Genomic DNA, 25,739 nt, shown 5'->3' with positions numbered 1-25,739 from the left:
ACATCATTCTGTGTCAACACACACATTTATTGAAGTGTTGCCATAAATGGGCAAAACATCCTATTGGAGATTTTATTATTAAACAGCTTCTTGAAAATACAGGTTTACACAGACTGATTAGAAAATAATAGTACAACGACCAGTATTTGGTCACACAACAGAAATAGACAATTGAAAGAAAAAGAAAAAAAAGAAGCAGTATATCCCAACCATCTCCCTTCACTCAAAAGAAGTCAGCAATTATGAAAGACCAGAAAGACAAATTCATACATGTGCAATACGAACACATGCACATTCACACGATCACTGCCAGGTCATATACACTGACGAGTGCAAATGTATTTCTAGCGTGTAAACGTTGAGTAGCTAGAACTTGCTTGTAAAATCTCTTTCAGATTCAACTCACTTAACATTTACTGGGAGTCGTGGGATACAAACAGCACAGCGTTTCCTCTCCCAAGTTCTGACATTCTGGCAAATTAAATGCATCTCAAAAATAACTATGAAACAATGATACGGATGGACTTTAGCAAAATAACAGTTAACGTGGACTCGATAATGGACTGCAGGTGCTGGTGCCCTTTTACACCTCCCCTGTGTCATCTCTTTCTCCACTTGATATAAAAATAAAACTGTGCCTCCCCAAAAACCCACCCTGGACACCCCCTGTGGCTAAAAAAGAAGAAGAATATCTTGGATCAGGTACCACTCCCGACTGATACCGTAGGCAGCAACTTCACTGTTCCAGACCAACTAAACTTCCTTCCCCTGACGTTGCCTCAGCCTTTGCTGGACGAGGCTTAGGCCAAGTCATCGTTGAGAAGCGGTCCAGTGCAGTTAGCCATCGACAGTTTGTGTAACTCAATGAACCAAACTGCACCGTCCACCCCAAAGCACAAAAACACATCAGTCTTGTACAATATTCAGACAAAAGCAACGCCTCACAGGCAACCAAACTATTTGTCATTGACCGAGCTTTGTCCGTGTCTGGCATTCCCAAAAGCATTGCAGTGCTTCAGGACAGAGGGCTGACAGCTTTTGGTCAACACACATGGGCAGAATCATTTAAAATGATGCAAAGAGCATTTCCATACACTCCACTGTCTACTACATTCATTAGATTTGCTCTAGTATCGATAAGACAAAGACATTTTTTTTATCCAATAGGAACATGTGAACTTGGACAATGAGGTAAGGGACTTAGGAATTTAGAATCTAATTAAATGGGAACAAATCTGTCGAAAACACAGTCCAATGTATAATAGAACGATTCCCTAAATACACCTCTGGGTGAATTTAAATGTGTGGTAATGTATTGCTGTTTTATGGTGGTTTATATCCCAGTCCTCGTGATTTCCTCCGATTTATTTTTAGCTGTTGCAGAGTGATTAATAAAGCCCTTGTATGCTTTTGGGAGACCAGGCCTTACCCGCTACAAACCCGTTAGTCAGCTGGTCGGTCACAGGGTTGTTTTCGGTTCTATCTCTTGCCCCTTTTATTACCAGCCGGGGGTTTCTTCAGCTGGAGAAGGGGTGCTGTGCCAAAGCCTGTGGCGGTTTGGTTAGAAACGCCAAAGGTCAGGCCAGCCGAGGGGTTGATGCCGGGGTTACTGAAGTTAAAGCCTGAGCTGCTGCTGCTGCCAAAACCTAGAAAAAGCAGGAAACGGGGGATGCAGGACAAAGGAGAAGAGGAAAACATAGAAAATGTTAGAGAAAACTAAAGTAATAGAGCAAGTAAAGGATCATAATAAAAGGACGTCCATATGATACACAGATTCCAGATTTTGACCACATGGTGGAAAACCCTATATCCCAAAACCTGTTGGCCAAACTGCCTGAAATCTTGCATCAAAAGCAGACTACATAAAGGATCATGCTGTTGACCAAGCCTTCACACGGCAGGGAGGAAACCATAGAAACCGAAACAGCATCTGTACATCTCTCTGAGCAGCTTGACACGGGAGGCTTGATCCAACCGCTTCTGACGACAAAGGCTCAGAGGAATATCTCAATTCTGGAGGTCAGTCTGCACGCACGAGACGAGTCAAGACCGTCGTATTGTAACCTTTGGGGGGGCGGCTGTGAAGGGGGGTATAAATGATATGTATGTACCTGCACTCAGACTGCCTCCTGTGGGCTTACTGGTGGAGAAGGCAAAAGACCCCCCAGTCCCCACCCCACCAAATCCTGGCCCACCAACAAAACCTGTGGGAGAGAGTGACATGGAAGTCAGTTTGGGCGATGCACACGACCCACACTAGGAATGAATGGAAGGAGCAGGCGCTCAGGGGTATACAAAGGGTGGCAAACATATCTGTGCCATTCCATGTCAAATCAGAGATTCTTTTGTTTGTTTGCATTTTAGATTTTGTCGACCATTAAAACCGCCCCAAAAAAATAGGCAACCACTTTCAACGTTTGCTTGCCTTCGTTGCCATGTTGGCTTCTTACTGAACCCTTGAAATAGCCTTTTTTCTGGTGGCAAATACAAATGATATGTATCAAGCTTGAACAAAAAGCTAAAAAGCATCTGATTTGACCCAGAATTACGGCAAACAAATGCCACGACCGAATCCGTAGAGGTGTACGCACAGCTTTACTTCCGACCGGAGGACACCACAGTACTCACAGTGAAGACAACAGCATGAGAACGGTTTCACCAAACACAAACACACCAACTTGGTGTGCGTTCAGACCACTTGCTACCACACGGCCAAGTTAAGAGTAACTGGCTGTTGTGGCCAAGAATATTTGCCAGTTTACATCCAAAAGGTAGAGCGTTGTTTTAATTCAACAGGCTGGTGAAAGTCTTGGATCACATATCTCCTCAATGAGGAAAGAAAATGTGCCACGTGAAAAGGTGGAGTGACTTGTGGTGGCTCAGTTTACTTGTGGTGTGAACGCACTTCAACTTTTGCCCAAGGAAGAACAGGAAAGACACTGCGCCGCTCTCTAAGACACACACACACACACACTGCCTCCCACTTCATTCGTACAGGAGAACACAACATCCTCAAACACAAAGGCTGCTTGGCAACAGGTGGGAAATGAGGGAAATGGTAAACCGGTGAAGGCAAGGGCAAAACAAAAGGGAATATTCATAGATCAAAAAAGGCAGAGGGTAATACCTCCAAGGGTAGAAGAGCCCAAGCTACTGCCCACTGCCGAGGCAAAGGGGTTTCCAAACCCTGCCCCCATGGGTGCCTGGGACCCTAAGGCACAGAGAGAGAGCATATGCTTTACTCCTCTTATTAATGCATTGTGTGTGTGGTTGAGGCAAAACAATAATGAAGGCTGTAATACCTTGTTTTTTTTCAAGTTTTTAAATGCATCTGTAAAAAAACAGAATATCTGCAATACATTACAAAAATAATCTAACAGCTGTTGTGCTTGTAGGGACATTACAAGTCTGCAGCAGCGAAGTAACCATTCTATAAAACCTTCACATATTGCTTTGGAAAGACAATACTAAAGTAGAACTACAGAATAAAAAAAATGCACCAGGCTTTTACAATTTGCACAAATATATGTTTGGTAAATATTAGAAAGGTTTTAGACTCAACATTCCAGATAATCAGTCGTGTGTGTCACACTGCTGACACACTGTGGAAAAGATGCTGCTAGTTCTTTCACTCAGAAACTTGTCTTTTTTCCTTCTGTGGAATTGTTTTCTTTTAAGTGATAATTTTTAAAGCTTGCAATTAGGCTGCATTGTTAAAAAAACTTCAGTCGAAAAGAAACAAGGACAAACGTTTCTTTGTTTAAAAGTTGATTTATTGTCAAATTAATATGCAATTCCACTTACATAAAACACAGACAAACAGTTTAGAACATAATTGATTGTTAATTGCTAACTGCTACTGCATTTGACAAGTTTCCAAATTGTTTAGATTTCTGAGAGTGAATGAACTAGCATATGCCAAAAAACACAATTCTTGAATATAGCTTAAAAAGGCACACCATATTATATATTAGATATACTGTATCAACAGGCATTGGTTACAAAGGTTTAAACACATTCATCTGCAAGTAAAAGCACTTGAGATTTAGATAAGAAAAGTGAATTTGGCATCTACGGCTGCCTCAGTGTAAACTGGTCAAAATAAAGGAAACTCGGTGACATGTGACCGTTCGCCTGTGGAAGTCAATGCGCGTGTCAAGTTTTGGGCCATTCTCCCAACCGGAATCAAATGACCCTCCGTGGTTTGTGTTTCAACACTTTACCAGTGTATCCTTAGACATAACAGCCAGATTTTTGGTGGTTGTTTACAAAAGCTGCACCGTGGATAAATCTCCCCACGATCACAGGCTACAAACACGTTTCTTTGCTGGATCAAGTCTGACCTCGGTGAAGTGACTGGTTCACATATTGAGAAGACAGTCAATCTAGTTTCTATATAAAACACAACCTGGGATAATAGTACCTCCTGCAAGCCACATAAAAAAAAGCTAAATATAAGCACGCAATAAATGGTCAAACGAAATAAAGAGAATAGGAACATTCAAAACAGTCTTTGACAGACAATTCCTTGAAACAGACTGATTTCCAACATTGGAACCCATTTTAGAGAACGACTGGTGAAGCTCAACATCACACAGAAAAAATAAAAGATATCAAATACGCAAATCTAAATCATTGAGTTTCAGAAAAACTCACATCGAGTCGAGCACTGACGGCAAATTTTGGCGCTAGTACTGTCAACCCTAGAAAATAAAAATTCACATTTTGATTCCTTCACTAGTCGCATTCAAGAACATACAGCAGTCAGCATTTAGATACACATTAATGACAGATATCAAGGAGATACCCAACGTACAGGAATACGGGGGCTTAATGTCCACGATCACCTTCGAGTTCCAAACAGCTTTGACGGATCAATAAGTATTACATCATCCAAACGCAAATATTGTGCCAAGTGCATCTGTAGAGATGTGAAAGATTCAAACGGGAAAGTGTAAGGTAAATAACACAGAATTCACAATTCTGGACAACTCGGGAATCTGGCCAACAGACGTCCGGCTCGGCCGGACACTGAAACACAACACGACAAAATGTTGATTTGGAGGACTGGGAAGGACTGGGAAGGACTGGGAAGGACTGGGAAGCAGCAGTTTTTGACGCGCAGTGGCTCCGCCAAGAGAGCGTCAACTAGGTTGGGTTCCCCGAGCGCCACTGTATCGAGCATCATTTTTCATTTAAGTGCTGGAGAGTGAACTGACCATATTATATCAGAACACAAAACATGTTCATCCTCACTCTTTGCTCTCACCAGTATCTCAATCAATATCACTCAATATCAAGCATAACCCTTTTCCTCATAAAATGGTGGGAAATAACATCCCACACAACAAAGAGATGGAGACAACCTGCCCAGTCTGTTTGGCAACACTGCATCTGACAGGTACCGGAGGACCAGGCGAAAGCGCTTCACTTTCCTTACTTCCAAACACAGTGGACTCAAACAAGGAAATCAAACTAACGAGAAAGTAGATGTTCTACAAAAGTGTATTAAGAAAGGTCCATACAAAGTACCACCACCGTGAATAGAATCCCTGAAATGACTTGTTAACAGCACGTCTCCTCGACGTTTTAATTAAACTGAATGTGAATGGATCCAGCCGCTGTCAGTAGCCCTTAGGTGACGTAGCTTAAATCAAGGAACAGTGGCGTGGCCTCGTACAACTAAACCAACCGAATGCAGTATTGAACTGCGAGGTAAGGCTGACTAGTTTTGCCACAGTTGACTTTCCATTCTAAAAACGAGCCTTCAACTTAAACATTAAACTACAGCTACTTGTTCACTTGATTGCACACAAACACGTCGATTCATCTGGGCCAGCTGTCAAGGACAAAGACCGGGGCCGTTTTAGAAGTAAGTCAAAGCAGTAATGGAGAGACCATATCTTAGCTTAACCTACAGTTCAGGTTATAAAAAAGTCAATGGATAGTCTTTTGGCACTTTTCACCTTTTGTGGCACGAATCTGATGAAGCTTGTGGTCGACACAATCAATCCACGCACCCGAATATTGGCTCAAACAAGAATCTGCCCGTGCAAGCGCCACCCAGCTGCATGGTTCGTGTTTTAATTGCTGCGATACTGGCACCCGCCACTATGCCGATCCTATTACTAAGTTACACACAAACAAAAATAAAATAAATTAGTTAAATAAATACTGAAAAAATCAAGACAACCATTTGTGATGAGGCTTAGTCAATGAAATGACCGAGTTAAATACTAGTTAATAAGAACTATTTGGCAATAGGGATGGGAACTTTGCTAAATATTATTACTGACAATGAAAAGGCAATCTTGTAACCTAAACCCAACCCTGGGGTTAACAGATTTGCAAAGCTATGCGTTTGAAATAAACTACAGTGCAACGCAGCATTTTTAGACAGCTAGCATACCCAGAGAAAAGCGTTACAAAACACAAATGATCAAACAAAATGATCAGAAATGTATTTGGCTTTATATAAAATTAAGTAGTGTGTACCTCCACCACTTTGAACCTACTGTGGCAAAATGACTCATTTGTGAGGGGCTTTAAATTGGGGTTCAGGAACAGATTGGTAAAATATTCCCATCCCTACTTGGCACGTACTTAAATAGGCTAGATGCCCATTCAGAATATCTACTACTTGTCCAGCTAAGAGAGCAATGGTATGTGAATGTTAAAATATTACTACACTTAGAAATAAGCCACATTGTAAAATCACCAATTCTTGGATTTGATGGATATCTGATGATCCTCCAGATGAAGGAGCAGACATTTGCAAATGAAACCTAACTTGTGAGAAATTGTAGTCCGTGCTGCTTTTGCAATCCCATCAAATTTAAATATTGCTTTCCAATTTTTGAATTACATTTTTACTTCACAAGAAAAAAAACAGATTGCACAAAAATGCTTATAGACATCGTAGCTTAGTTTGTTCATAGTGAGTGCCCTTATTGCCAGTAAAAGGCTGTTTATCGCCTCAGAGATGTGGCAACAACCATCTTGGACACGAATCTTAACAGTCGCAAACTCTTTAATAAAAGTGTATTTGTGCGCCATGGGCTTCAAGCATGACTAAAACAACATGTCCCGCTTCATTCGGTTTTGTAGCGTGCTTTTTAGTCTGCTCGCTTATTCAAAAATATTTTTGGGGATATATATTACAAACTCTAAAACAACCCAACACACAAACCCAAATCTGCGATTCGGCAGTATGTGGAATAAAAAGATCAGTCTTCACCTGTCTGCATATGCTGGATAATAATCTTCATAAATAATTTTTTTCTCTGGCAGATGATGGAAATAATTAACATTTAAGGATATAACTTAATTTTTGTAATCTAATAAATAGGACTTGCTTTTTTTTAATGTAAATTGATGTAGGCCATTAGTTTAATTACACACGGTTGCTTATAGATGCGAGTCCTGGCCTAAACTATGCATTATATTCCGAACTAGAGATACTCCATGCTTCCATATTCGTTATATAAAGACTGTTCTTAGAAATGAGTGCTGTATCTTCGGTTAAGTAAGCTCATTCCATTTGGCATCTGATCAATTGGAGCTCTGTCACATTAAGTAGACCTCTTGAAAGAGTGGAGGAGCTACAACACAATTAATTAATACCGTATGGACCAACTGATCACCCAAACACATTCTTAAAATATAAAATACAAATACAAAAGACATCTGAATGACTGACCATTCAGACCAAGATTGACTAGTATATCTAAAAAAAAATCACACAACAACCTTCCTTGAATAGGCTCAATTCAAGTATCCGTTAAATACAACTCAAATTAAATTTGAACGCTCCACTTATAACTTCAAGATTCAAGTGAGTAAAACTGAAATAGCTGGACTTTATCTCCTATTATACAATTGCTTCAATAAAGTTAGCCACACATACCTGCTCTAATGTGCTATAAGAGAGGTCAAAGAGAGAAATTAGGTTCACGTAGGTCACTATGTCCTTGGCGTTACTGAAATTATTTGTCGGACATTTATAGGTTTTACGGTTTTTATGTTGTAGTTTTTTAAGTGCAAGTATAACAAGATAGTAAGGCAGTACAAAGGTTTCCTGTCAGAGTTGAGCAACTAATGCACCTCATCTCTGCTTTTCTCAAGGCATTTCTTTCATTAGAGAAAGTACAGACACAAGAGCTCGGGATCAGCTAAGACTTTTGTTGTCGTTTTAATTGTTTTTAATCATCCTGTCCCCTTTCGACCTTTTCACTCCCATCATCTGTCTCTCCTCTCGCTGACACCACTGCAAAACTTTCTAGAACTTGTAGGCAGTCAGACCTGGAGTTGGCTGCTGTTGCTGGGTCAACGTGGCTGCCATGGCAACCGCTGCAGCGTTGGGCACACTGGAGAACGGGGCAGGTCCAATGGTGACTCGCGGAGTACTCTGCCACTTCCTGTTCGACGCCCGTTTGGATTCAAAGACGTCCGTTGAGTCTTCCAAGAAGGCCCGACGGTACGAAAGGTACTGGTGCTTCAAGATCTATGATATCAGATACAAACAAAGGGTCAAACCAAAAAAAAGTGTACATGGTGTGCATACATTTTAGTTAGAATTTGCTGTGAATCTGGAGATCATTATTGGGGGGAACTGACCTTGACATTCTCATGAACAGACTGGAGCTGGGCAGCCTGGGCAACAAATGTCTGGTACAACTTCTGCATGGCCAAAGTCAGGTCTGTAAACAAACATACAAAAGACTGTAACCTCAGTGCACTTTTCAGGTGAGTCAATGATCAAAAATAAGGGGTGGAGAGAAAATTAATAGGAAGAGAAACAAAGTCACTTTAATTTATGTGTTGAACTTGGTTCTACATTGTTACACCGTCATCAGCTTTAATATTAATATAAAATATATGACAATGTCGATTTAAAACATCCATGGAAATGACAATTGCACATTTTGCTAAATTGTGTTAAAAGTCAGACAACAGTCCTCTTACCCTGAGGTGTGATGTGGGAGCCACCGCTCTGCGTTGTCAAGTGATTCTCGAGTTCCTCTATCTGCTGCCGATACCGCTGCAACTGCACCTCAAACTGCTCTACCAGGCTACGGAAATAACTGAACGCAGAAAGGAATTCAAATAATTAACCATATTTGAATCCATGAGGTGAATTAAGCTGTTATTTATAGACAACACCAGATATCCTAGCCAGGAGAGGCACATTACATGAACACAGGAAGAAGCTGACACGACTGCAATCTGAACTAATGTATATCTCCTATGATTTGCTTCAGAACTACTTTCTGGTGGCTTACTTACTCTGATGGAGCAGTGTTCTCATGCTGGAGTCCAGGAGGAGTCTTTTGTGTACGTAGTGCTATGTCAGCATTTTTCAGCTCCTTGAAAACAAAGGAAAAGAGCAAAGTAAAAATACAATTACTAATATATATATATATAAATAAAACACATACACATATCTCTTTAGGATGAAATATCTTAGAAAGAGATCACTCTCCAAATGTTCAGTTCCAAAAGGTGTGAGTAACAGACACAGGGGACAATCTACACGATTAACTTCCTCTCAATTTGAGCCCATTTGTTATCGCTAAATTTATCTAAAGCTATAATTCAGGCAAAAGAAATACAACATTTTCTTGTGATCATTTGATATTAATTTTTATGATAAAAAGGGAAATGGGCAACAGTATGTACAAAATGTGAGGAATCAAAAGGCTCATGTGAAGTATGCTCAGTTGAGAATCAATCTAAAATGTGTCGGCACTGATAAGACTTGAGTTAACATAACTTTTCACACTTAAGCGTATGTGTGTATACTGTTTTTACCTGTGCTGTCTCCAGCTTTAACTTGTTGATGGCAAGAGCTTGGCGCTGCAGACCGCTGGCACTGACCGAGAGAAGCTGTTTGAGACTCTTGATGTCATCTTGGACTTTAGAAATGGCCTTCGATGACATCCTGCTGATGTTCTCCTGAACTTGTTTCTGATCTTTCACAAATTTTCTATGGAAAAAAAAAGGAAGACAGATAATTGGAAATTACTCTACACAGCAAAACATTATTGGTGCAATACAGATTTTTGGGGGAACCCCTGGATACACACTACATGTGATCTAGTTTAGAGTACATTGCCACACCATTGTAGTAGAGTTTATAGCTTTATGATTCAACAAGCTTTCGACACATAAATTAGTCTACTTTGGGACAATAACATCGCTGATAAAACAGGTTATTATTTGTATCTTTAAACTAAATATGCAAACAATGCCACACTATGTGCCCATGCATGGGACCTAATAGTTGCTGGATCAAATCTTGGGGCATTATATATATATATATATATACACATACACACACACATAACACTTACTGGAAATTCTCGACGTCCTGACAAATAACTGGAGGCAGGTTCTCATCTTTTAAAGCTTTACTGTCCCTGAGGGAGAAAAAGAGAATCATTTTCACAATAACAAATTAAATATTGCTGTTTAGGCATAAATACAGGGTATGAAGCCACTTGTTGCCTCTCGCAAACAATTTTTAGTGAACAATTCTAGTGTCCCATTTATCAATAACCATGAATATGTTGGTCAGTAGGACTTACTTTGCATTGGCTCCAGATGATGCGTCACTCTTGCTCTCAGAGGAAATGCTGAAGTCAACTCCACCCAGGCCGATACTTAGGGCAGGAGCTGCCGATACTGCTGTGGATGCAGCTAATAGAGAGCCCAGCATTATCCCCCCTCCTCCCAGAGTGGTCTGACCCAAACCTGCAACACCAAGTAAACATATACGTTAGGTTACAACAGTGCAGTATTGTGATTCAGAACTACTTCTAGTTAAAGGACTTATCCAGTGAAAAGAAAAGAAAGAAGAAAAGAAAATGAAAAAAATAATGATATATATAAATTATATTTTAATTAGCCTTTTTTTCTTTTTCTTTGATAAAGAACACAATAATGCTTCACCTTTTATACCAAGTTCATAGCTCAGTGCACAAGCTCACTGTGTCTTTTTGCATCTCACCTGAAGACAAAGTATTGGAGAAGAGACTCCCGCCCAGTGATGGGACTGTTGAGGCTGCTGCTGCGGTCATTATTGTGCTACCTAGACCAAGGTTAAAGGCTACTGCAGGCTGCTGTGGAGCTGTGGCGGTCAGGACTGAGCCAAATGATAAACCTGCAGGGGCTGCTGAGGAGGTGGAACTGGTGGTGAGGGAGAAGGGTGTTGCTGAGGCGGTGGGCTTGTTGAAGGGCATACTAAAGCCAGTGGCAACACCTGTGGCAGCTGGGGCACCTGCGAGAAAATACATAGAAAAAAGGTTATAACCTGCTTTCCAAGATCTTACATCAAAAATGTCCCCCAAAACACAAACATACCTAATGTAAGGCCTGCCGTGGGTGCAGCGGCGCCTAAAAGAGAATATCCCAACACAAGAGGTACATATAACATAATGTATGGTGTATAACTGCATCTCAAAGACATGTTAATTAAACACATAATGAAGTCACTGTTTGCAATACGCTTGGTTTTCTATTTGTGTGCCATTGGTACTTGAAGCAGGGGTGTTGAAAGAGAACCCAGGAGGTTTCTGACCAAAGAGAGAGCCTCCGAGACCAAGAGATGGGGTGGTGCCGGCGGTCAGGGTTGTGGCTGCTGTACCCAGAGCAGATCCCATCGAGAAGCCGCCAGCATTGGCCACAGGTGCACTAATGAGGCAAATTGCAGTACATTAGGTCACAAAAACAGTTATTTCACGATCCCAGAGTCCAGCGGTAAACTATGAAGCAAAGGAAAACCGTGATGCAAACTGTTCTTCAACAGAACTTGGTTGGGCTACTGGATACCCTTTTCTTTTTATATTTTTTGTCAACATTTACTTGACATATCAAAGTGAACGCTGTGACGCCTTCAAGTTATTTCTGCACACGAATGTCAAACCAGATGTGTCGCTGTTCAACAGGACAATCCACAAGCAACGTTAGTTCCCCAACACAACAGAACTTTGAACCGAACACAAGCATTCACAGTCTCTCTCGTTCCACTGCTAACGGCCCACCTAGCAACACACCTGGACTCCCATAGTGATGTTCCTCACAAACAGATGTACCTTTAACAATATCGTACAGGAACCCAGACGATGTTAGAAAGTCATGTACACTGTGCTACCTGCTAACATCAGCTGTACCCTGGCTATGCTAAGGTTAGCCAAGTCGGCTTTTTGAAATGTATAATTACCTGGCTGCAGCCCCAAATGCAAATCCCCCACCGGTGTTGGTGGAACCGAGAGTCCCCGATGCGAAGTTAAAACCAGACATTTTGTCTGATGAGGTTCACATTCAACACCAACTTTCAATTCGGTTTTCAGTCACTCATGAGGACTCTCCGAGAGCCAACCAGCATCCCGGCTAACACGCTAGCTAGCTTTGAAAGATGCCCGCGTGAGGGCCAAATCCGCGTTGTTGTCTTTCCTGAAAAACAGCAAACAAACTGTCGGCTTTTCAAAATAATGCTATCAAAAAAATCGGGAAATGTTCAGCTGCCGTGTTAAGTTTTTGCGCACCGCAGATTGTTTTTTAAGATTCATAAAGCGAACAAATGTCGCAGGGTGACTTCTCGCATGGTGTTATTTTCCTATTCCCCGCCTGGTATTTCCAGAAAGCTATTGCATTTTGGGTAGTCCTTTGAAAAGAACTACATTCCCCATCTTCCCTTTCGCTGTTTATGTGTCGTGTGATACCTCACACACGCGCAAGGTTCCAACGTGCGGTCCCGAAAACTTCCCCGACCGTGCTTTCAAAATAATACACGCCATTTGAGACTTGTTAAAAAAGTAGGTCAAGCAACATCAATGTATTTGTAAAATAATGTTACAAACTCTATCTGCTCAATACCTTTCCCCTCTGACTCATTATCGCTTTTTGTTATTTGTTCCCCACACTTCAACTTCGTACAACCTCATGAGAATAAGTATTGTGTTATTTTATCTTATCAAATACCACACAGTGTGCAAAGTGGGCGACTGCCCCACATGGTATAATAGCATATTATAAACTGAAATAATTGCGGGCCTTAAGGTAACATCTGCATATTAGCACACGGATCTATTTGAAAGACCATTATTACTATGCATATATGCGTGCGCACTTTCCTACATGGTACATGTGGGCTTATTAAAACCAAAACAAACCAAACGCGCCTTACAGCGTAGGCTACATTCGTGATCCATGTGGTCACAAACCGACATGAAGTCGTGCTTTTACTTTGAAAAGTATGCAACGCCAAGTGTTCATGTGATTGCCGGGAACTTGACGCGGATGGAGGAGTAGAATAATTGCCAATAAACACATCTCGTATGCCTCCGACTTAAGTGCAGGCGATTTGTGCACCAAATTGACTTAACAAATGCCAAATCATACATTTGTCGCCGGAAGTCGTCGTGTGAAGCTTTTTGCAGTCGCTGACAGCTGTTTCGACTCGGTGAAATGGAGCACATCCGAACGCCAAAGGTAGCTAACAGCTCTAACCTAGCTCATTGCAAATGAACAGGAAACGGTCAGCAGCTCGGCCTGTCGAGCTGGAATTTCTCAAATGTTTGAGAGTGATTAAGTTACGTGTGCTAGAACGCTTTGCTATTTCTCGTTAAATTATGTGTGGATCTAATGGCACAGATAACTAGCGGGTGTCGCCAGACGTGACGAGCATCGACGAGCTGTTTGTTTCCCCTGTAGAAAGCTGCTCTGTCGCTTTGACATGTTACTTCCTGCAAACCCTGAGATTGATTGAGTTAAAGTTACACTATCAAGCCAGACGGTGCATCCAGTGGGATTTAAAAACACCACGAGGAGAAACCAAACTACATCCAAGCATGATTGCATGATGATGGACCCATCGGATGTAGTTGCTGGACGCACACCTGGAGGTCCCAGAGTGTTTGTAGGCACCTAACCGAATTCTTTGTATGATGTGACAGGTAACATACAAACAAGGCCGGCCCGGCAGAACATATCTAGAAAGTGCTAATTATAATAATAATAATGATGTATCTTTTATTGATCCCCAGTGGGGAAACTCTTTTCTGCATTTGACTCATCCTTAGTTATTAGGGAGCAGTGGGCTGCAATGAAGCGCTGATGGCTTGGATACTAACAGTGATTGGTTGTTCAGGGTTCATTTATTGTCATTCTACAACACAGGTTTGCACAAGAAAATGCAAGGTGTAGTCCCTTTGATGTCGCACATATACACACACACACACACACACACACACACACACACACACACACACACACACACACTCAAAGCAGTATTTCTTTTACGGACCACTACTAGGATGACTTGCAACCAGTTTTAAGGGCTCCAGTTTATACACGGTTTGCCCAGTATGTAGATTCATACCATCAGATTAAAGCTTAGACAGACAGCACTTTACATCTATAATCAACATTTTACCTCTAATCTAGAATGTTTGAGCACAAAGGCAATGCACAATGTCAGCGTTCCATTACTGACAGATTGCACCCCTTGATGGCTTCAGGTAGCTTTCCATTCAAATGAACGACACATTTCCTACATAAACTTCTACAGCTCACAGGTTGCAACATACTTTTTAGGTCAACACCTAAAATCTTCGTATACTTGTGTGTGTGTATTATTTGAAGTGTGTGAGTGTTGAAGTGTCTAGGCTTTCTTCATGGCCTGAGGGACCTGTGTCACCTCATTGTCGAGGCTCCAGGAGGGTCATACATTACAGTGCACCCTATTCTTTGGGAACAGTTTCCTATAGAAAGGAGATCTGACGGTCTGGGATCAAGCTGGTGGGATTGCAAGCAGACTGGGTGTGGCCCCATTGTCTCAAATCCTCTTGGTGTACAAAATACACTTGGTGTAAAAAATAAATAAAATACTCTACTAATTACTTGTCAACCAGCTCCACAAAAACGTTGATGCTCCTTTAAAAAAAAATAGATTTTCAAGCTATCTGGTGAACATTGTAGTCAAAGTAGCTTAGATTGCATTATTAGTTCACAACAGATATTAAACATAAACGACTTTCTGAAGCGACCAACCCACTTGTTCGCCCTCACGCACACACATAGTAGCCGGTACTATGTTCTTAGTAGCCTGTTGATGCCAAAGCTGAAGCCCACTGGGTGCTGGGAGACGGAGATAGGTTCAAATATGTCTCCATATCAGAGAATGGCCAGAAAATGAAGAAAAGGAGAGCATGTCTGAGTCAACCAGACAACTGCTAATATGATGAATCATGGATTAGGAAAGTTGGCCGCAGTCGCCGCTAACTGTCGTACGAAGCTTTTAGACACAGAGTGAAGGTCACTAGTTACAATCAGCTGACTTTCTGGTTTTCCATTATTATAATGGATTTTTGTGCCACAGAGGGATTTGAGTGGCATGCAACACGCGTATTTTGTACTTTCATTGTTACACATAACACACATCAGTATTTTGGGTGTGAACGGACGTTCTGACCACAAGAGTTCTTAAAACTTGTTTCTTCACGGCTAGAGGACGTAAACCATCTTCCTGTGTGGAAATGTGTGACTTCAGTCCATGTGCGTGAAGGAGTTGGGGTCGCTGCAAACTACAGACCTGCAGTGTTTGAGAATATATTTGGAATAACTGGGAATAGAGAGAATGCATAGTTGCATTTGACTTGAGTTGCGGCACATTCGTCACAATGTCCAGTCAAAACTAAGTTATTAGACTTCTCTCCCATTGTTCAGAAATCATTTGTGACTTGCATTATAATGGTTATGACAGTTCAAAGTGAGACCAGGTGATCAGAATGAGGTAATGTGCCAGCTGGAGCCAGTGCCAAGAGCCACGAACAGGACTCTTCTGTTTGCAAGCTCCTACCTTCCTGCTTTTTCAGTATATCCCATCCATAACGTTGCACCCCGCTGAAGATGTTTAAGGTTTTTTAACTGTGTGTGTGTGTGTGTGTCTTTTGCAGGTGGAGCAGGTGAAGCTGTTGGATCGCTTCAGCAACAAATTCACGAATGGCACACTGTACCTCACAGCAACACATCTCATCTTTGTGGAGAGCAGCTCAAACAACTCGACGTCTGCCGCACAGGAGATCTGGGTGAGTAGCGTTGGTGGGGACCGCTTTCTGCCAGTCGCGCACCCCGTGGATGTCGCGTCAACACACAAAGCTCTTTGGGTTGATGCAGCTCGGCTCATTGTGCTGGGTGTGGTCCCCCAGACGAGTGCAGGGCTACAGGGAGAATTGGAGGACGACGACAGTGGAACCACTTTCTCCTGGCTACGACTCCACGTGTCCCAAGTTTATCTCCTGACCGTGCCAACTTACCAAATGTGGGATGGTACAATTATAACCGTGGGTTAATGTGAATGCTCATTTGACAAGATGGACTTGCTTGTAGCCCATACTTGTTCTCATTTAGTCTGCGATGTCCTGTATAATGTTTGCCCTCCCACACTGGAAGCACCTGTGGGACGTGAAGCTGCCAGCAGCTTCTTACCAAATCAATGCTGCTGCTCTTGGAAATCCCCCGCGCTGAGTTTCTGCATCCAGATTTAAAGAGACTTTGTCTGCAACCTGAGGGATTGTGAGCGTGTGTTGGTGAACTTGCGTGTGGCAACAGGAAGTAGGGGTGAGGTTTAAACGCCTCATTATACAGTTGCAAGGTATCTGGTTGTCTGTATCTTATAAGAGAGTTGCTTTCCGCCCCGTGACAACTGGGGTATTGTCGTTGGCAGCAGTCAGTAGAGCATCCTGATTTGCTGACGGTAGCCTTTTTTCCCCCCCTGTTACAATGGCAAACACAATGTTGTATCCTGTTGGAAGATGGGGTGACAATAGCGCTCTGTATTTCGACTCGCTCGTCCGCTTTCTGGAAAAATTTGCGTGGTTCAAAATGCTTTTTGCAGCAGTTTCTGTGGCGTGACCTCGTCCCTCCTTCCTGCTTCATATGCTGAGAAAAGGGGAACCTTTTCCTTTCCTCTGTTTGTGGGCTTATCTGGTGCAGTGTGGAGCGTTGTCTCCTTTTGTACACTGTGTGTGTGTTTGTTTTGGTGCTATGGCCACATGTAGGTGCCTGTAAACGTGTGCCAGCATACTGTGTGTGTCTGCGTTTGTGGAGGCAATTTATGATTAATCTGTTGGTCAGCAAGAGAGAGAGAGAGTTTTTTAACAAGACCTCTTCGAAATAAATGGAGTTGTTCGAAGTTCCTTGTGTTTCGGCTTTTAGAGTGTTACACTAGTTAATCTGGACATGCATCATTTTTAGTAGGTGCAGAAAATAATGAGAGCCCAACGTTTCTCACGTTCTTACTAACACTGATCCTCATTTTGACCATCTCTTCATGGCTGTTGACTGTCTTCACAGCTGATACTGAATAAGGAGGAATCTGTCATTTCGATGTTTCCAGGGACATACGGACTACTGACAACACACAAGGCGTCAGAGTTCATTCTCTAAACAGTCCAGGCAAAAGCGCACCTCGCGTACAAAGAATTTCTAGCAGTATACTCCTGTAATTGTTGAACAATTTATTTGTATTTGGTTTGTTGTTGTTTTTCTTTCAACATAAATAAGTAAATAAATGGAAACAAACCAAAACGCAGCCTAAAGTCATTAACTGAAGGATCATCAGCTGTCTCTCTCTCTCTTGCCCCTTTTACTTCTCCCCTCCCCTGCAGATTTTGCATCACCATATAGCGTCTGTGGAGAAGCTCTCTCTGACCACCATGGGCTGTCCTCTGGTCATCCAGTGTCGCAACTTCCGGTTGGTTCATTTTGTGGTCCAGAGAGAAAGAGATTGCCACGACATTTACAGCTCGCTGCTGCGTCTTCTACGGCCCGGTGGGTCTCGGCTCGTCTGTGGAAGATCGTTTTGCTTTTCTCTGTCCGTGTTCGCCTGCCTGCGTTTCATTTTTATTTGAAGGCTCTTTCTCTGCCTCCCTCAGTGTCCTATGAGGAACTCTACGCCTTCTCCTACAACCCCAAACAGAACGACCAACAGAGAGAGGAAGGATGGCAAATCATCGACCTCGGGGCGGAGTTTGAGAGGATGGGCGTCCCCTGCGACCAATGGCAGCTCACGAACGTCAACAGAGACTACAAGGTAGACGGTTAGCGGTGTCATGGAAACTGTGAGTGTTCTTCATCTGAGGCACCACATTCAAAACACTGGAGGATATTTTGGCAATTCCTGGTGCTTGTTTGTTACATCTGATGCTGCAGTTAGACATGCGTCTTTTGTGTGCAGAAGAACCCGCACATACACTCTAGTTTCACGCTATATAATGATTAGACTTTTATGTACCAAATTCCCCTATTTTATCACAAAATGTACGCCAAAATAGTGTCAACGGTTCGGTGACTGGACATGTATATTGTTCAACAACTGCAATTGATGAAACAAAACTTGATGATAAACATATTTGGCTTTGGAGTAAAAGGAATTTAAAAGAAAAAGACTCCCAATTTGTTGTCAGCTTTAAAGCTAGCTTTCCTGCTAGGGTTTGAACTTTGAACACGTCTCTGTGCCGTAAACACGACCCGCAACAGAGACATTCTAAGGAGTGGACGGTTTGTTCATGCCACATGATGACAGAGCAAAACAAACAATCATGTATTTAGCTATCGGCGTATAACACTTGGTAATACTTGTTATATTGTGTTTCACCTTCTCAAACATGAGGCAAGGCATCGCAGAGTTGCGCTTGCTTCACTCGGGGTGCGGTAGTATTTTAGATTGCCTCACATTGTGAGAACATCATGCATACATGTCCAGCAGAGGGCGCCAGAGTGTCACTGTTAGCTCTAAATGTCGTATGACGAACAGCAGAACTTCAGCCCACATTTACAGAAGTGATTACTTCCAGGGAAGAGCAGAACCAAAGCGATAGCTGTGTCCCAGTTCTGTTTCAAATGTAATACGACTTGTTAAAGCGCAGAATAGTTATAGAGTAGAATCTTTTACTTATTTTTTTTACTAATAATTCAATTCAATTTATTTGTATAGCCCAATTTCACAAATTACAAATTTGTCTCAGAGTGCTTTACAATCTGTACACATAGACATCCCTGCCCCAAAACCTCACATCGGATCAGGAAAAACTCCCAAATAACCCTTCAGGGGGAAAAAAGGGAAGAAACCTGGAGAGCAACAGAGGAGGATCCCTCTCCTAGGATGGACAGATGCAATAGATGTAATGTGTACAGAAGGACAGATTTAGAGTTAAAATACATTCAATGAATATGACAGAGTGTATGAATAGTTCATAGTAGGCATATTCCACGATGGAGACCTCCACGATCCATCAGGCAGATGGCGGTGGGGAGGAGGAGTGGGCGGAGTCTCAACAGGACATCCTGGAGAGGATCCCTCTCCAGGATGGACAGGTGCAATAGATGTAATGTGTACAGAAGGACAGATTAGAGTTTAAATACATTCAATGAATATGACAGTGTATGAATAGTTCATAGTAGGCGTATTCCACGATTACAATCAACTAATAAACTTGAGTTATCTGCTCCATACTAATTCTAACGCTCGCCATCAGGGGACACCTGGCAATCCCTTTTGCATATGTGATGTGTGCATGTTCTGTGTTTGTTTTCCCAGGTGTGTGAGACGTATCCACGGGACCTGTACGTTCCCATCACAGCCAGTAAGCCGATCATTGTGGGCAGCTCCAAGTTCAGAAGCAAAGGACGCTTTCCTGTACTCACCTACTTCTACCAAGAAAAGAAGGTTCTGTATGAGGACCATTTTACAAGATTTCCTAAATACATTTTTTAAATTAAGTTGTGGGTTTTTTGTTTGTAGAGAGAATGTAAAAAAAAAATGTAGTTTTGCCAATGTGGTGCTCGAGAAAAGCCTTAGGATTCATCTCAATGAAGACAGTTTTTCTTTGGTTGTATGAATGGTGCATGAAAAGAAAATCAATACAACCTATGTTTATCTACCCACTCATGTATTTTAAGATAGGAACAACACAGACATAGACACACGCAGGAATGCAAAGTTCAGATTTTCTAATTAAAAGAGTAGAAAGCAGACGACCTACCCGCATGCTTTCTAATTTTATAATGTTTGCAGAGATTTGTCCAGCAAACTTAACTCTGTCTTCAAACAGTGCACACAAAATAGCTTTGTCATCATTTTTTTATTTAGGATTAGAAAGCTGAAACACAATACTACCGTTTTCTGTGCATAATCCAAACTAAAAAAGTAAAATTAATAATGTATTGCCATTTAAAATGTGAACTCTGTCAGTTTGATAAAGATTGACCCAAACCATTGGTTTAGTTTGGGCTTCAGACTCAAGGGAGGTGTCGTTGTTAAATTGTAAGTTTTATGAGGTAATGATCGGCACATTTCACCAACAAGACGATTCAAAGCCCTCAAAAGTTTAAAAGCATCAAGACAAAGTGCAAAAATAACACATTATAGAAGGTATATAAAACCAAAAAAATAATATAATGCTTGATACAAGATGGAAATGAAAACCCAAGTAATAATAATAATTTAAAATAATAACAACAGTCTACTCTGTTCTTTTCTTTTCTACACCGGTGTGTAGAATTGTAATATTTTAAGACGAACACTCTTTGCATTGAGTGTGCTTTCTACCAATCGGTGCATTGGTCTCTAAGGCTAGAAATATAAAGAAGAGAATCTACTTCTCACGACAAACACACACTAGCGTTTGTCACGAGTCGCAACTAAACCAAATTAAGCATGTTTTAACTCCTAAGTCATATTTGAGTTGTGAGTTTTGTAATGGCCGTGTCACTCTCTCTTCCCCCTGACAGGCGGCAGTGTGTCGATGCAGTCAGCCTCTCTCTGGGTTCAGTGCGCGGTGCCTCGAGGATGAGAGCATGCTGCAGGCGATCAGCAAGGCCAATCACAACAGCCGATTTGTCTACGTCATGGATACCAGGCCAAAAGTAACAGCCAAAGCTTCCCCTAACATGCTTTAAATGTGCCGTGTGTGTACCTGGCTTGACTAAGTCCTACACAAACATTTTGACTAATAGTTGCAAATCTTTTTATTTTATTTTTTTGTCCTGCAGTTGAATGCGCTCGCTAATCGAGCGGCAGGTAAAGGCTACGAGAACGAGGATAACTACTCCAACATCCGCTTCCAGTTTGTTGGCATTGAAAACATCCACGTAATGAGAACCAGCCTGCAGAAGCTCCTAGAAGGTTTGACACATGCTGCTACTCAAACACAAATTGCATTGCATTTTTTTTCTCACTTCAATGGTGACAAAGTAGTCAATGACTGTTTTTCCTGAAATGACTCCGTGTATGTCGCAGTGATCGGGACTCGGTCTCTGTCCATGAGCGACCACCTGGTTGGCCTGGAGAGCTGCGGCTGGCTGCGGCACATCAAGGCTGTCATAGATGCCGCTATCTTTCTCAGCAAGGTAAAACATTTCCCCTTTCCTGCTCCTTGATTTTTAGATTCTATAAATTAAGAATTTCTTCGCACATTAACATTATTTTTATTTAGGCATATTCCTACGGTGTAAAGCAGGGCTATTCAACTTCAGTAGCAAGTGGGCCGAATAAGAAAATCACGGGGGGTGTGAGGGCCGCACAGAATATTGATAAAATAATGGCTAAAAATGAAAAACAGTAATGTATATTTCCACAGGTAAACAGTCACACACGAAAATGCGTCGGTATTGTGTGGCAAAAGTGTTGCGAACAAGCATCACTATAAACATGTTTCAAAGTGTAAATATCCGCTCAAGGTAACCAGTTGTTTCAGATCCCTTCAACCAAACTGTTCCCATGAAAACATAAGAAATGTGACTTAATGGATCAATATATAAATTACTTGAGCTGAAACTAATATCTGGTGGCGCAGCGCACAGACTGCATGTCTTTGAGTGCAGACTCCTTTTGCGTGAAAGGGATCGAAACCAGGTCGGGCGATCTTTTTATTTGTATTTTTTCGAAAATGTATTTCTTCATCCGTGGCTGTGATGCGCTGCTCACTTATACAATCGTAATCGCCGAAATGGATATGAACGGTGGCTTGAAGATCTCCAGCAATATGTTTGTGAATGTGTGACGAATCTGGTGAGCGAGACAGAGCCCCGCTGCAGATGTTAAGAGAACACAACGCACGCGTAGGGAAACCAGTAGGTTTGAAAACCAGTAGGGGTGGAACACCGGCAACCAACACGGTGCGTAACATAAAGATGTAACCATACAGGTTTGGTTGAGGCAACAGTGAAACTCAATGGCTCTGGGTTAGATGTCTCAATGTATAAAAGAGGCGTGTCCGTCAGTTTTATTTTTTCTTACCAAGTTATACTGATTTGCAGGCAGTCTTGCGGGCCATAGTTAAACTCAAACGGGCCGTATCCGGCCCGCGGGCCGCTAGTTGAATAGGCCTGGTGTAAAGCATTCAATAAAAGCAATTATTGCATATTATCCCTGTCTTCTTTCAAACTCGGAGGTCCACCTAAACCTCACTTCCTCACTGGCCCTACTATACTGATTCATTTCAAAGAATGCTTAATTATTTATTTTTTATATGACATAATCCTGTGCTGTCTGTCTTCTCTCTTGACCCCAGGCGGTGACGGTGGAAGGAGCCAGTGTGTTGGTTCATTGTTCAGACGGATGGGACAGAACATCCCAGGTCTGCTCACTGGGGGCCCTGCTCATGGACCCTTACTACCGCACTATCAAGGGCTTCATGGTACTGACCACACACACACACACACACACACACACACACACACACACACACACACACACACACATGCTCACACACACACAGTTTGGCGCGAGTGGGGAAAAAAAGGACTTAATTGTCGATAACAGTATGAGCGTACTCTTCTGCTAAATAGTCTCTCTCTTGCTTCAAATGTGCTCTTTCTTCTTTTGCTCTTGTAGGTACTGATCGAGAAAGACTGGATCTCTTTTGGTCACAAATTTGCCGACAGGTGAGGGCGTACTGGATCAAATAAGCCAGCGTATGTACTGTTTACACAAATTGGTTAATGATTGGTTATCATGTGAGCATTCTTGTGTTTGAATTGTTTCCTCTTAGGTGTGACCAGTTGGACGGGGATCCAAAGGAAGTGTCCCCTATCTTCACTCAGTTCCTCGAGGGTGTCTGGCAGCTGACAGAGCAGTTCCCACAGGTGTGCGGGAGCTAAGTAGGCATGTGCTGTATTTACATAGGCGTATGTATATTTGGAGAGCTAATTGTATATATTTAATGTTAACCCTCTGCGTAGGCTTTTGAGTTCAGCGAGTGGTTCCTGCTGCAGATTCACGAACACGTTCACTCCTGTCAATATGGAAACTTTCTTGGCAACAATCAGAGACAGAGAGAAGACTTGCGGTGAGTCCAACACACACACAGACACACACAGACACACACCCACACACACACACACACACACACACATCTGTGTCGTGAGAGTAGTTTTCTGTGCCGCCTGGTGTCTATTGTGCAGAAAACGACATAAAGGACATTCATTTACGTATTGCTCAATCCATTCTACATTGATTTCCAGATAAGTTTCTGTGTTCAAACCATCATAATTATAATAACTTTATTTATATAACACCTTTTTTGAGAGTTTACAAAGTGCTTTGACGGACAAAGCAATATAACAGAAAGCTCACCAGTGAGGCCCAACAAAGAAAGGTCAAATTTAAACCCTGATAAAACAGTACAAGATGAAACGATAAAAACATTTATCAAATGTTATTAATACAATGATAATTCAAATTAAAAGTAAAAAGAGGACATTGCATAACACTCTGTAAAAATGGGTTTTAAGAAGTGTTTTAAAAGAGTCTTGACATTGTGTCGCTAATTTACCCGTTATAACAATGTCAGACTTCTAAAGAGGAGAACAAAATACACTGTCATGTGTTGTCCTACATTGAGGTCAATTAAAGACGCAACTTTGCTCATGGGGTAGAGTCGTCGTCCTGTAACCATGGCTCTAAAAGTACCTTTGTACTTTGCTCGCATTGTCTTTTCAAATGCAGTGCTGCATTGTTAGGGTAAAGTGGCGCATGACATGAAAAGAACTGTTCAACGTTTGTATCAAAGCATAAGTACAGTCTCCTTTCTATTCTAGTAATTGATAGTTACAAACAATACATTACATGTTTATTTTACCTGCACTGGGAGCATCAATAAAGTCTACAAGACATTAGTGCAACCTTTGTTCTTCTCGATAGAACAAAGAGACATTTATGACAATGCTGTGAGCTTTTGAGTGCTGCCTTTAAATGTGTTATGTGTCATTAACTGCTATGTTGTGTTTCAGGCTGAGAGAGCGGACCCACTCACTGTGGGCATATCTCATGAGTGAAAAGCAGAACTACTTGAATCCATTCTACAGCCCGGCGTACTCTGAAAGGCACCCTGTGCTGGAGCCTTCCACTCTGCCCTCCCATTTCAAGTCCGTACATCGCGCAACACCTCCCTACTACTGTTGCTCAACCAAAATCTCACACTTGAATTAACCCATGACACCTGTTACTCAACAAGGCCTCTTATGGTACGTTTCTTTTTTCTCAAGGTTCTGGAGGAACATGTACCACCAGTTTGACCGGTCTATGCACCCACGGCAGTCCATCCTCAAAACGGTCCTAACTCTGAGAGAGAACAGCCTCAAGGCCGAGGGCACATTGCAAGCACTGGAGAACGTGAGTTTATACACGCTAATGATCTGAAGAGCCTTTTTGGAAATTCTTAATTCGGAACAATCCCGTGAGATGTTTGTACCTTCTCTTATGTGTGTGTGTGCGTGGGGGGTAGGAGGGTTCTTTAAGACAAAGATACAGTATAAGCAAAGTTAGACAAAACATTTCACAAAAAACAAAATATCTTGTGTGGTGAACAAAACAAATATTCTCTTAAAACAACAAGATAAAGACGGAACTTTAAAATAACAAGATGACGATCAAAAGGTGAAGAGTAGTTAGCTGCATTTACATGGTGCATTTCTGAATTCCTGAATGAAGACGTGTTTCCCTTTGTTGTCTTGTCCCTCCCTCTCCAGCGGCTCCAGCAGCTCGGTGTGACCCCCATTGTGACCTCTGACCCTCCTCCGCCCACCAGAGATCAGCGCAGCAACTCCAACACCCTCCCGCCACGTCCCGATTCCCTCATTCTTGGGGCGCCCATAAGCCACAAAGAAGTGCAGCGGTGGGAGGAGGAGGACGAGCAGCAGCAGGAGGAGGAAGGGGAGGAGGAAGGGGAGGAGGAAGGGGAGGAGGTAGGCGAGGAGGCGACAGAGAGCACCGACACAGAGCGTACAGTGGAGGGGAGCAGCGGCAGCGAGAGCAGAAAGCAGAGCTACGGAGAGCTGGAAGGGACACACAACAGCGAGTTGGCCAAAGAGGAGCCAGCTGTTGTCAGCCTGGAGTTTGGAGTGGCGCACATGACCTGCTGAGACCAAACAGAGGCATTGTGGGATACTGAGGGAAAGGCGCGGCCTACTGGGAGTGTGTGTGTGGCAAGGGGAAGCTGTCGCTCTGTATGTGGTAACATGCTGATTACGCAATGGTCCTAAATGGGCTGAGTGAATGAAGTTGTATGTGTGTATAGTCTAAATATCAATGGAAAGGGTCATTATTATGTCATATACTGCACACCTATAGAAAAAAGCTTGTTTTTTTATCAATGTTGAAAAGCACTATAGAGAACTAATGAATAAAATAAGAGAATAAATTCATCAACAAAATATTGACTCATACTTTCTTTCAG

At 42.2% G+C, this 25,739-nt stretch overlaps 2 protein-coding genes across 5 annotated transcripts; one reads left to right on the top strand and one right to left on the bottom strand.

The window, feature by feature from the left end:
- Window positions 1–6: 6 nt before the first annotated feature.
- nup58 (nucleoporin 58) lies at window positions 7–12,639 on the bottom strand. Of its 4 annotated transcripts, none has more exons than XM_056433623.1 (14): window positions 12,221–12,639; window positions 11,537–11,691; window positions 11,362–11,394; window positions 11,009–11,278; window positions 10,587–10,752; window positions 10,353–10,418; window positions 9,811–9,985; window positions 9,286–9,365; window positions 8,965–9,083; window positions 8,617–8,699; window positions 8,302–8,503; window positions 3,128–3,211; window positions 2,112–2,204; window positions 7–1,646 (listed from the first exon to the last, which is right to left on the bottom strand). In XM_056433623.1, the coding sequence occupies exons 1-14, from the start codon at window positions 12,298–12,300 to the stop codon at window positions 1,480–1,482; spliced, it is 1,773 nt and encodes a 590-aa protein (XP_056289598.1). In that variant the 5' UTR covers window positions 12,301–12,639; the 3' UTR covers window positions 7–1,479. The 4 variants fall into 4 exon arrangements, with proteins under 4 accessions (XP_056289598.1, XP_056289595.1, XP_056289596.1 ...); XM_056433620.1 differs by having other exon boundaries at window positions 11,579–11,691; window positions 12,221–12,638; XM_056433621.1 differs by lacking the exon at window positions 3,128–3,211 and having other exon boundaries at window positions 11,579–11,691; window positions 12,221–12,637.
- Window positions 12,640–13,306: 667 nt separating this feature from the next.
- Window positions 13,307–25,711, top strand: mtmr6 (myotubularin related protein 6). The gene is made up of 15 exons (XM_056434035.1): window positions 13,307–13,491; window positions 15,957–16,088; window positions 17,670–17,832; window positions 17,937–18,094; window positions 19,601–19,729; window positions 20,794–20,928; window positions 21,055–21,187; window positions 21,302–21,411; window positions 22,575–22,700; window positions 22,898–22,947; window positions 23,055–23,148; window positions 23,245–23,351; window positions 24,295–24,429; window positions 24,550–24,676; window positions 25,033–25,711. Exons 1-15 carry the CDS (start codon window positions 13,468–13,470, stop codon window positions 25,423–25,425), a joined length of 2,016 nt encoding a protein of 671 aa, XP_056290010.1. The 5' UTR covers window positions 13,307–13,467; the 3' UTR covers window positions 25,426–25,711.
- The last annotated feature ends 28 nt before the right edge of the window (window positions 25,712–25,739 follow it).

The sequence above is a fragment of the Pseudoliparis swirei genome, chromosome 16, assembly GCF_029220125.1.
Source record: "Pseudoliparis swirei isolate HS2019 ecotype Mariana Trench chromosome 16, NWPU_hadal_v1, whole genome shotgun sequence".
Classification (NCBI taxonomy): domain Eukaryota; kingdom Metazoa; phylum Chordata; class Actinopteri; order Perciformes; family Liparidae; genus Pseudoliparis; species Pseudoliparis swirei.
This window is presented reverse-complemented; position numbering and strand designations above follow the sequence as displayed.

Excerpts from the sequence above, each read along its gene's own strand:
- nup58 (XM_056433623.1), bottom strand. The coding sequence starts at position 12,300 with ATGTCTGGTTTTAACTTCGCATCGGGGACTCTCGGTTCCACCAACACC. Across the intron at positions 10,753-11,008 it reads CTCCAATACTTTGTCTTCAG|GTTTGGGTCAGACCACTCTG; the intron begins GTGAGATGCAAA and ends TTGGTGTTGCAG. Across the intron at positions 10,419-10,586 it reads TCATCTGGAGCCAATGCAAA|GGACAGTAAAGCTTTAAAAG; the intron begins GTAAGTCCTACT and ends TTTCTCCCTCAG.
- mtmr6 (XM_056434035.1), top strand. The coding sequence starts at position 13,468 with ATGGAGCACATCCGAACGCCAAAG. Across the intron at positions 16,089-17,669 it reads CTGCCGCACAGGAGATCTGG|ATTTTGCATCACCATATAGC; the intron begins GTGAGTAGCGTT and ends CCTCCCCTGCAG. Across the intron at positions 23,149-23,244 it reads TGACAGAGCAGTTCCCACAG|GCTTTTGAGTTCAGCGAGTG; the intron begins GTGTGCGGGAGC and ends CCCTCTGCGTAG.